We start from the raw sequence: 12,611 nt of genomic DNA, 5'->3' as shown, positions 1-12,611 counted from the left end.
GTCATAAAAACTAACCCACCAAAATCTCAAATTAATTGTTCCAAAAGCTTCCCCATACTCTAAAATCACTTCCCCAATAAAAATCTCCCTCTCCAGTGGCCTCTAACCTAGTGCTAGACCAAACTCGAGCCACCATTTGGTCTAGGTCATACATAGACCCAACCACGGAGAAAACTAAGAATTGGAGGAGGTTTGTGGTGCCAAGACGAAGCTTCTCAACCAACCAAATCAAGGTCTCGCCTCTTGGGCAAAGGTATAAGCTCAAAATCCCTAATTTTGTATTAGTTTTGGTCTTTAGTGAAGAGAATGAACAAGCAATGTCCACCTAGTATAGATGTGTTTGTCTCACTTAGATGAAGCTATAGGAACGAACCACACTTAATTTGGTTAAGTATTGATGGAGATCTTAGCTCTATAGTATGAACGATTCTCGGGTTATGATTCATTGAGGACGATGCTTGGATGTCATCCATTTCCATGTATTTAAAACAGATGGGGTGAATAGGTTCAGACGGTGCATCGATTCAATTAAAGACTATGGACCGCGGGGTGATGGGGAAGCCTATGTGGAAAGTGCAACCAACAGCGGGACGACATGTGATCTTTCGGAGATGCCTGGGAATGACGTGGATGTCGCGTTGTTAAGTGGATAAATGCATGATTTTTTAATTAGATAAATACAGAAAATTAAATATAAATTTAAAAAATCATATCATTGTGTAGAAAAATCATAAAAATAAAAAAATTACATATGTACTCAGTGGAGAGAGGAGAGTTTAATAAACTCAAAATTAAAAATAATCATCTTATATTTAAATTTAATTAAATACTCCAGAGACTATTTTAATAATAAATAATTAAATATTAATCACCATGTCATAGAATTTTTAGGGTTTATTCCCCTTATGAATAGAGATGTTCTCTGATTTTTCCAATGTTATAAAACACATCTATCCTTAAAAGCCCTAATTTTTAATCAGATTCAATTTTGTTTAATTAAAACAATTATAAAAAATAAAATATAAGTCAGAAAAATATGAAATCAAGTATGGTGAGTTCAATGAGATCAGAGGATCAAAGAAAAATAAAAATTGATTTTAAAATTAAAACTGTATTTCTCTCTATTTTTTTTCTCATCACAATCAATTCAAAAAATTATAAAAATGGTCTAGATTAGTCCTCTAAATTTAAGTAATATTAAAAAAATTTCTAGAAAACAAAGGATATATTTTGGGGGATAAAATCAATTACCATTAAATCTATAATTATTGGTTTAAATAATAATAGAAAATAATTAAGGCCCCGTTTGGGGCACTTATAGGCACAGACGGAATTTTGAAAATGTTGTTGCGTCGTTGGTTTCTTGCATTTGAGAAGCTTGCTGGAAAACGCAGTTTACATTTACTTAATAAACAAGGCCGCGAGATTGATCCTGTGGCCCTCACCTTGAATCCGCGTCAAGCAAATTGTTCCTCCCGTGCCCTTCTGGTATCATCCCTCGCCTCGCTCCCTTGCCTCTCCCTCACCTCTCTCCCTCGCCTCTCGTGAGCTTTATGGCATGCTTCGTTTGCCATTTTGTTTGTGAAGTTGGGGCTCACTGAGTGTGGTGCTAGTGTTACTGTTTAAGATTCATTTGTGGTGAAATGGACAATGATGCGGCGCTCCACTCCTGCTTGGTGGCGCTTGCGACTCTAATGGTGGTGGTCGATCTCTATTCCTTCTCGCTGAAGAAGGTACTTGCTACCTACACTTATGGTATCATCGGCATCGTTGGTCAGCTGTTACCGGATTGGGAGTTTTTTAACGAGATTTTTCTCAGTGTTTCACTCCCATGACAATGCCTTCAAGGCCGATGCAAATCAGATCGCTAGGGTTGGGAGGTTCGATTTTCGTCTTTGACATTACTTCTTTTCTATTAAAGTTTTGGACCTTTATGTGCCATTTTAAGTTTAAATTGACTCTCTAGAATTAATTTTGATTTTGAGTTAATTTGAAAATCTATATTTTGATCCAAGCTCTTCAACTTGACTCTATAACAGTCGTTTTAGATTTTTTTTGAAGAATATAGTTTCAATGAGCACTCTTATGGTTGGATTAGTATTTATAACAGCCGTTTGGATTTTAAGTGGAAATTCAACAGGTGTAATAACTGTAATAATGGTTAAAAAAAGGTAAATCTATAAATTAAATTATTTATTCAGGTTCTCTTCATATCGTTGATGTTATTTATGCTATCGAAAGGGTATAGAAATGTTGGGTATGGATGGCACTGAAATTTTTATATGTTGTTTATTGGCTGCACAGTCATTTTTTTGTTTGGTGGATTGGGAGAAAAGCACTGATTTAAAGAAGAAATTATTATACCAAATATTAGATCTTCTTTTTGGAACATATGATTCAAGCTGGGGAGTATTTTTCTGTTCCAACTCAAACTTTTGGTTGGTTGGCCTACTTTTTTTATATGTTTAGCTAAGTCTAATTTTCTTTTGAACCCTCTACAGTTGAAGTTTAGTTAACAAAATGAAAATTAAAATATGTTTTTTCCTTTTTTTTTAAGTTTCTTGATACTCACTCTTTGGTGATGTGTATATCTTTTTTTTTACTATTATGAAATAGTTTTTTTTATTATAAACTATCAAATATTTAATCATGATAGTTCTATTGCAAACAGCACAACTGCACAGGAGCAGAATGATCATTTATCCAGAAACAACTATAAATCAGTTTTTTTCCCAAACGCACGACCCAAACAGACAGCCAACTTAACTGGATTAACTGCTGATCAGCAGCTTATTTGGATCGGCGATTATTTGGATAAGCAGGACAAGCTGCTGCCCCAAACAAACCCTAAATATCAGAAATATATACTTTTTCTTATTTGCATTAAAAAGTCCACGAGTAAGAGGTCAGTGAAGTTTTATGACTATTTGAATTAAAATATAAGAGTTATAGGATGCAAACCATGGAAGTATACTGGTAATTTTGGAATTTTATAATTGAACCCTTTAATTAATTTTTTAGGTTAAACTAGAAGGAAAGGGTGTTAAATTATGATGATTAATCTACTAAAGTGATTGACAAAGGGTGAATAAAGTATTAACTCATTCATGGCATTATCTAAAAAGGATAAAATTATAATTATTTGAATTGTTATGCATAGAAAGAAATGAGAATTTGGGTGATCCAAGATTGAGGGAATGAAATAGAAGGTTAATAATTCACTGATCTGGACCCCCAACAAATGGTTAAAATAAATTCAATCCTTTCAGTAAAGATTAAGCACACTTTACAAAACCTTTTCAAAAATTTATAAGTTTACCCTTGATGCCTTAAGAGCTTAGTAGTGAATTAGGTTTAATTCAATATCATTTGAGAAAAATTTTAAAAAGAAAATATAAATGATAATGAAATATCTTAAAACACACAAGCTCATGCCAATTAAAAGGAAAGAGGGTAAAATTCTCTAATGGCTATAAGAGTAACCTTAGGGATGGTTACTTGAATAATTCTTAAGATGACATTAACAATTGACCATTTGCCTCATTCATGGGCTAATTAAGACATCCACAAGATTACACTGAGCACAATTTAAAGTATAATAATATAACTTCTAATTCAACATGGGTCGATCAACTCAACAATCGAACAAAGGCAAATGAACTTGAAACAGTCCAAAAAATTCTAAAGTTGTTCGGAGTCACCGAATATATTTTACAAGAATTTAGACATTTGGGTTTATTACAATCTGTTGAGAAAAATCATTGTCAAAATATAAAAACTCACCAATATATGATTCGGGACTCTTCAACTTAAAACATACTAATGAGAATTATCCCATCATAACTCAACCTAACACCCAATGCTCCGGGGTGTGATTTTGAACATTCACTCAAATTCTTGTAGTAATTGTGGATATTATAAACGGTCATATATGGATCATCGAGGCTGGTGTAAGTTGGAGGTTTTGGTGGTAAGCACGATGGTGAAAGAGACATCTAAGTATGTGGGATAATAGAATAGTAATTTATCTCCTAAACCCAATAACCTCGTGAGGGTGCAGGGTTGATACTACTATTCACCAACATTTGATAAAGGGTTGCCCTTGCTCTCATGGGTTGTCGGTGATTCTGACCCAACTGTGTGACTGATTCATGAAGTGTCTAATGTGTGAATATATAATATAACATATCTTCCGATAAAATTTATATATTGTCTGCCAAAAGAAAAACTTAAATTATTTATATGTATCACAAATTAAGAATTTTTTAGTGTTATTTTTTGGCAAGTTCATGTGTCTGTCACATAGACCAAGCTGAGGATTATTTTCTCCTAATTGTCTTGCTAGTAGTCTTTTACGTTACGACGTAAATCCTTCACAACATTATTTTGTTCAGTACGACGTAAATACTTCCATCTTCCAAGGCTATTTGCATGATCGTATATCGTACATATGTAAGCTCTAAATTTTAAATAGTTGGCAGGAGTAAATATTCAAATAACATCAATCTTAAAATATAAAGTCAAACAATATGATAGTTTGAGAAGTCATTAAGGTTCGTTTCAAAGTCTGTGATATTCCCTGCCTCTCGCTCTTTTGATCTTCAAAATAATTGTTCCTACTTGATTTGCCCTTATAGGAAATTAGAAACTATATAATATAAATTCTGTCTAATCTTTATATTAGATAGGAGAATTTTCAGTCAGAAAATTTGCAGACCAAACGGATGTCATGCATTCTTTATTTTAAATGGTCGAACCTACTAATAAATATTATGCTTACCTCTCGGGGTGGTGTATACTTGTGGTATTGTGTTCAACTATCTAAACTATTATATGAATGAGATATATCTAGTCTCATTTTTCTAAATCAAAATGTTATTTCCAAAATCAAAATTATATACATATTAAATTAAATTAATTTTCCAAAAAATCGACTGACAATTACAAGTATGCTTTATGGGCAACAATGTATTTGGTGAAGGCATTCAGTGGAGCTCACAAAGATCAAGGCCAATGTGAGTTGAACTGCACCCCTGTCTTTCACCGAGCTGAGAGTTTTTTGGGCTAGTATCATTTTACAAGCGATTTGTCAAGAGCTTCAGTACGATCATTGATACCCTGACATAGCTTTTGAAAGGAGAGAAGTTCCAGTGGACAAATGCAGCCCATACCAGTTTCGACACATTGAAGGAGAAGGTGACTTAGACACCAGTTTTCGTATTGTCGAACTTCAATCACTTGTTCGAGACTGAGTTTAGCGCCTCCAATGTGGGGATTGGAGTAGTACTGAGCCAGAGAGGCTACCCCACAACATTCTTCAGTGAGAAGTAGAATGAGTCGAGGAAATATTCAACGTATGATAAGGAGTTCTATGTGATTGTGAGAGCTATTAATCACTAGAGTCACATTTACTAACGAGCGAGTTCACATTATTCACTGATCATGAGGCCTGCAAATTCTTGAACAGCCAAAACAAACTGAATGGCAGAAATGTGTCTTGGGTCGAGTTCTTAGCGTCGCTCTAATTTGTAATTAAGCATAAGGCAAGGAGTCATAATCGAGTAGCAGAAGCACTGAGCCGTTGTAACTTGTTGATCACTTCGATGCAGACTTGAGTCTAGGCTTTAAGGTAGTGAAAGAGTTGTACGGGACAAATGAAGATTTTAGGGAGATTTAGGAGCAGTGTCAGAAGAAACCTACCAAGCAGTACCACAAAGCTAAGGGTTACATGTTCCAAAAAAAAATTAGGTATTCCTAGATGCTTGTTGAGGGAGTCCATTATTCAGGAAAGTCAAGGTGGAAAACTTGTAGGTCATTTTGGTAGGGATAAGACACACTCGTAAGAGAATATATTTTTTTTGCCCCGACTGACAAGAGATGTAGAGAGGCACGTCAAGCAATGCCAGATTTGTCATGTAGCCAAAACCACAGGACATAATGCAAAACTTTACACTCCACTACCAGTACTGGAGGACCCATGAGTAAATGTTAACATGGATTTTGTAGTGAGTCTCCCGATGACACAACAGAATGAAGATTTTGTGATGGTTGTGGTAGATAGATTTTCAAAGATAGTACATTTCATACCCTATCACTAAATGTTGGAAGCATTACATGTCCTTGACTTATACTTCAAACAAATCATGAGAATACATGGGATACTAGGGCCATCACTTCCGATAGAAATGGCAATTTCCTGAGTCACTTCTGGAGGACTCTATTGGGGAAGCTCGACACCAAACTTCAATTCAGTTCAATAGCTCACCCACAGTCGAACGGTCGGACGGAGCTAGTGAGCAGGAGTCTGGAGAACCTTTAGAGGTGCTTTGTGGAAAAGAATATTGAGCAGTAGAATTAAATTCTAGCTAAGACGAATTTGCTTGAAACAAATTTGTGAGTCAGACCACAGTATGCACCCCATTTGTGATCATGTACGGGCACAACTCGCTTACTACACTCCACTTGGTACCGCTCCTGCCGACATGAGAGATTAGTGGGATACTGCAGAATAGGTGCAGAAGATTCAAAACCTATAGAAAAGATGGAAAAGGAAATCCCCAAGCAGAACCGCAATTACCAAACACAGGCCAACAAGACAGAAAAAAGATGACTTTTCAAGAAGGGGATCTAGTGTGGATACGGACGAAGAAAGAAAGGTTCTCAGTAGGAGTGTTCGGTGAGCTCAAGACCAAAGCAGATGGACCATTCAGGATCCTCAAGATGATAAATGACAACGCCTATAAGATCGACCTGCCATAAGACTACAATATCTCTGTTACCTTCAATGTGAGAGATTTGACTCTGTGCTACAATGAACTGTAAGCTTTGACGATGAGGAAAACCTCCCCCAACACCAGGAGACTAACATAAGGCTCAGGGGGAGGGTTGAATCAGCTAGGCTTGGTCGAACCAGTTCAACTAAGGTGATAGGGGAGCCAGCCAGCCCATTTATGGTCTAGGGTTGTCGCCTGTAGGGAGAGTCTTCCCCCTCCTAATTATATTTTATTATAAATATGTTATTTTTTATTTTAGGGTTCAGTTTTTGCTTCAGAATTTTCTATCATTGGAATGTTTTACACTGTTAGGGTTGCATCTGAGAAAAGGTGGTACTTCGGTTGTATCCTGCTCCGAGGTGGTGACTACCTCTACATATCTCCTCCCTTTTCCCTTGACTACTAGCTGTCGCCCCACCTTGCGCGCCGCTTATAGCTACTGCAACCGATTTGCTTGATGGTCTCCCCTTTCTTGCCCCCCACCCCCTCTTGCTCGTTGTCGCCTCGCTTAAACCCCTGCATACTTGCTACCACTTTCTAGCAATCGGCCTGCTTGTAGGCCGCCACCGGCCCCTCACCTGCTTGTTGTCACCCATCCTACACCTTTCACACCTACCGCCACCTTCCTTCCTCACCATAGCGAGATCTTTTGTTTGTGTCATTGTTTTCACATTCCAAGTGTCCTTGACTGCAACCCTATTTGCTTTTGTTTGATAAAATCTGATTTTCCTATTGGAATTTAGGTTTAACTTCTGTATCTCACCAAAATCTATTATCCAAGGTCAAAATCTTCCATTGTTAGCAGAATAGGAGGATGTTATACTTTGGTGTATCATTAAGTTAGTAAGCAGCTTGGTCGTGCTAGTAAGAAGCTTCTTCAACACCTTAAGTTGTTCCTTGGTGAAGGGACTAGGGTCAGCTAACCTTTAGCAGCACGCGCCTTGTTGTATTGGTCCTTTCTCCCTTCGCCTAGATTTCCACCCTATAGGTATTCCATGTAGTATCTAGCACTTGTCCTTTGTGTAATCAAGTTTCTTACAATGTTCACACAAAAGAAGATTCTTCTTCAGCTTTGAAAAACGGGAGGAGTTATGGGTATACAAAACTGAACTTTCGGAGCTAGATGAACCCACAATTCTTGCCATGATGAGCTTTTTCATGTTTTCTTTACTTCTAACTTTAACAAAGGCTTCATCCCCATGATTCTACTGCGAACCTCATGTAAATTCTTATTTAGACCCAATATAAACTTGATCATCATCTTTTTCTCCACTATTCTTTCATACATAAAAGCATCTTGCGGGCACTTCCTTGCATATGTATCATACTTATTTAAACCCAATATAAACTTGATCATCATCTTTTTCTCCACTATTATTTCATACATAATAGCATCTTGCGGGCACTTCCTTGCATATGTATCATACTTATCTAACTATAACAAGTACCTTGATAGTGCTTTGAAGTATTAATACTCAACTCTTGTCAGAGCTCATGCAGTGGTCTCAATCTCAAATAATTTTGCAATATTTTAAGTTTTTAATAAGTCTTATGAGTAGCTTCCCAAATCTCCCATACGGTCCTGTAAAACAAAAATATTATTCCAAATTTTTACAGTTATAGAATTGATCAACCCTAGATGGTATTGCCTTCAAAATTCCACATTAGCATGAGTGATGAAAGCCCTTTAGTAAGATACATCTTATGCGTAAGTTTTTTAACTTCAACATCCACGAAGGAGTTTCTATTGACAACACATCAACAAGTTTAACTTGATGACAGGTCAATTAAGCTCTACTGATATCAACTTTGATGAGATAATTTATGGCTTGAATCAACTTTGTCGCTCCTTGAAAAATTAAAATGGAGTAGCTATAACCATCAGCAACCCTTATGTTTAAAATAATTGAAGCAAAATTATACTAGAGACCTCATCTTTAATAAAGATATTTAATGATGCGATATAGGTGAAATATCCTCTTCTATTTTGAATATTGATAAAAATTGCAGGACTTGAAAAAAAAAAACTAGTTTCATGGAAAAAGTATTGGAATAAGAGTAGACAAATATATCATAATAGAAGCAAATCATAAGATTGCTCAAGTAGATGCTAATGCTGTGGAAAGCCGGACAAACGATGGAATAAAAATCATATTAATATTATATTCGATGCTAGCAATCAAGGTATCCTTAACATTGATTAACCTTTATAATGTTTCATAGATCAAGGTCCATAACCTTGATGCTAGAAACATAAATACGAATTAGAGAGTTTTTTTTTTAAATAAATCTCCCAAATTCAAGGTCTAAGATCTGGTGGGGGTTTGCCATTAGAATGAATTTTAGCCGGTCGATCCCCAATCAACACCACCATCCAGTTTACCGAATTATACACATCCTCTTCCTTTTTATTCTCCATAACTCGAGCCACATATGAGAAGAAAGCACATAAAGATTTTCTTTTTTTTTTCTTATGTTAAATACTCATTTGAACTGCCTCCACCAAAAATGATGAAAAACACTAAATAAACAATACCTTTGTTTTTGCAGCTAGACGGTAAATATCAGCAACTTCTGATTGCTTGTGATGCTTAGGGTATGCTACTTGCCCATAAAGGTCATACTTGTCAATCAACTTGAGGACAGCAGTAAGTACAGCTGCATTTGTACCAGACATATCATCAATGGCATCACGATTGCCCATTATCAATGTCTGCAGAAAAACTGAAAATAATCAGCAGAAACATGTTGAAAAAGAAGAAGAATAAGAAAATTAGTTCTGCCCGCAAACTTTGAGGCATAAATATTACACGTACAATGGTGTCCTCTAATAGATGGGTAACAGTTGATTTACCAGATTTGCAAGTTCCCTTAATGGACGATATTCTCCAAATGCTTTCACCAGAGTCAGAATGTTCTTTTTGGGGTCAGGTCGAGCAAGAGCAAGAATCATGGGTTTACGCGGATTAGTGAAAAACCTCATGATCTGCAAAGTATAGCAATAGTAAGTCAGGTGAAAATGATCAAAAGCAATAAAAAAAATTAACAAACCCTACCATCATATAGTGATGATTTTTCATGTAAAATGCAGCCGTTTAAATAGTTTCATGATTCAACACAGATAATATGTTACGCACAAACCTCAGCCCAAATTGGGGGATCAGGTGAAGTGGGATTCTCTTCATTTCCTTCTACATCGCCATCAATATCACCATCATTTACAACTATATGATGGAATTCCATTCCAGGGGGAATCACCTGCAAATCATACAGAATAGCACAAAAGCAGGTGGTTTTAGTCAAATCCAACAATAAACTATGCTCAAAAACATTCAGAGACCTATTAAGCAACTATTTGGATGATATATACTTACAACCATACGAGGCATGAAACGACCATAGCAATTGACACCTCGCTTAATTCTAGCTCGTAATTTCCTCTCAAGTATAACATCAAATCCATCATATAAGCACCACTGCTCATCTATTTCCTGCCTTGTACTTGTAATAACAATTTCAGAGGCATCAAGAGCCAATTCCTCAGCTTCAATCCTACGGTTTATCTTATAAGTTGCATTAATTTCATCCCGGGTCATGCGTCCCTGTTTCAGAAGTTGTTCGAGCTTATCTCTGCCCAAAGAATGACCAGTGAAAACCATTGGTACATTTAGCGCCCCTGAGAGGAGTGCTGCGGAATCACCAGCATCAGCATAATGACCATGGATAGCTGCTGGCCATACAGGTTGCCCCCAACCAATTTGCTCTCCCAAGACTTTGGACATCTGCATGATGTGGCTCAGTGCACCATCCACAAACTCTTGAATGTATGGCCAGAGAAGCTCTTTAGGAATATATTTATCTCTTGGACCAAATGGAATTCGTACTATATAAGCGCCGCTGCTCTCTCCAACTTCACGAAAATTTTCAGAATGACTGGGAGCTAACATCTCTGTAGGTTCTCCATAGCTCCAATCAAAATTTGGCGCTGATATTTGCCTAGTCAGTAAATCAACCCTATAAACTCCAGGCATTGAGCCCAATGCCCTGGCAAGCTCTACAACGTATTTTACCTATTGAAAAATGGAAATCATAACATTAGTCGAGTAAAGCAACATATCTGACCAGTTAATAAATGAAAGCCATCCCATAAATTGTGAAGTCGCAATAATGGAAAGCTTTTAAACAGAGAAACAAATCAGCTGATTGTTTTATTCTTCAAGAAATTGCAAATCACCTTTTTCAACCTATCCGAAATGATTACTAGTGGTGTAACAAAGCTTAGCTTGAGCAAGCCTAGTCTTGTTTGGTGTTTGGCTCATTCAAGATTTCATTTATTCGAAATCGATTCCCATTTGAAATAATTCATAAATAGCATGTTCGTATTCAGCTAAATTCAAATTCATTTGTTCATTTGCAATTCGTGTTCTACTCAAATTTATCTCAAATGATTTAAAAAATAATAAACTTCAACATTTTTTTTTAAATAAAGCATTGAAATCAATATAAAAAGTTATAATATTTATTATTCATTTAATCACTTAATTAATTCGATAAAAAATGAGCCAAACATAATAAAGCAAAGGTTGTCACGTGCTCGACTTGTTTATTAATCGAACTCTAAAATAATATTTCATGTTCGGCTCACTTGTTTAAAGAATAAATTGAAAATGAGCTACATAGTGAGCAAAACATGAGTTATTAGCAAACAAAAAATTGTTTTGACAAACCTAACGAATACAAAAACAAACTACTAATGCACGTGTACATTTTCAAGGCAATATTACCTGACCGCCAGTGTCAGAATCTCGACCAAGCTCCATATTTTCACCACGTATCAGACCATGAATGCTGCATGTAAAAAAGCAACATTAGAAATTCCATCAAATGCAATGAAGACTGCCCACAATGATATTGATCAACAAGCTGTGCAAACTTCATTCATAACAAATCATTTCTGTCAAATTCCACTACTTTTGTGGAATGAAGACTCATATGAGCAAGCATTGAATAAGTGATCATACATCGATAATATGAGAGCAACACATCATGCAGTTACAATCTTTTTCAAAGTTTTGATATGCTCAAAATGATAATAAAGAAATGAGTGGACAAAATTAGAATATCTCCTGCAATAAATCCAACAAGTTATCAAGAAAACATATGAGTATCCAAGAGCATCATGTTTGACACTTATAGTGGAATGTCATCCATTGCTTAAATGATGGATTACAAAACTAGTGCAAGCCGGAAAATGATCAAAAATCTACCTGGTATCTGCAATGAATTTTAAAATCGTTGTTCATCAAGCTGACAAGAAATAGAATAGAAAAAAAAATTAAAATGGTTCCTTGTTTATTTATGCAACTATTTTAATCTCAGGTATCTGAAATGCTCTATTTAATCCAATAAATCCTCAGATATGATCCAAAATAATCCCTTTCTTGGATTATTTTGGATCCAATACGAGAAATCAATGGAATATTTTGAATGAAATTTGATAAGTCGACAACAACAAAAACAAAACCTTCATCCCACTACGTGGTGTCGGCTACATGAATCCGTCGGCTACATGAATACTTTTTCTCCATTGCGTCCTATTTAGTGTCATTTTTTCATTTAATTCTAGTAAATTAATATCATTTTTTATACAATATGTCCAAATCTTCTTATGTCTACCTTTGCCTTTCTAAATATAAGTCGAATATATGGTTTGAGGTATAACGCTCTTACTCTTCTAATCGAATCATCAGATGGTCGGCGTTTGATGTGACCAAACCATCTAAGACGACTCTCTCTAATTTTGTCCGTCACTAGAGCTACACCAACCCAATCACGGAT

At 35.9% G+C, this 12,611-nt stretch overlaps 1 protein-coding gene across 1 annotated transcript in view; it reads right to left on the bottom strand.

The window, feature by feature from the left end:
• Positions 1-12,611, bottom strand: part of LOC110031244 (probable sucrose-phosphate synthase 1) — a 38,316-nt gene that overhangs the window by 22,047 nt on the left and 3,658 nt on the right. Inside the window, exons 4-8 of the mRNA XM_020734358.1 lie at positions 11,558-11,621; positions 10,148-10,843; positions 9,915-10,031; positions 9,628-9,759; positions 9,310-9,486 (exon numbers count right to left, since the gene is read on the bottom strand). Coding sequence (XP_020590017.1) covers positions 9,310-9,486; positions 9,628-9,759; positions 9,915-10,031; positions 10,148-10,843; positions 11,558-11,621 — 1,186 coding nt within the window. The remainder of the gene's footprint in view (positions 1-9,309; positions 9,487-9,627; positions 9,760-9,914; positions 10,032-10,147; positions 10,844-11,557; positions 11,622-12,611) is intronic.

Source organism: Phalaenopsis equestris, unplaced genomic scaffold (genome assembly GCF_001263595.1).
Source record: "Phalaenopsis equestris unplaced genomic scaffold, ASM126359v1 Scaffold000796, whole genome shotgun sequence".
NCBI classification, from domain to species: Eukaryota; Viridiplantae; Streptophyta; class Magnoliopsida; order Asparagales; family Orchidaceae; genus Phalaenopsis; species Phalaenopsis equestris.
Note: the sequence above shows the minus strand (reverse complement) of the source record. Positions and strands in the feature narration are given on the sequence as shown.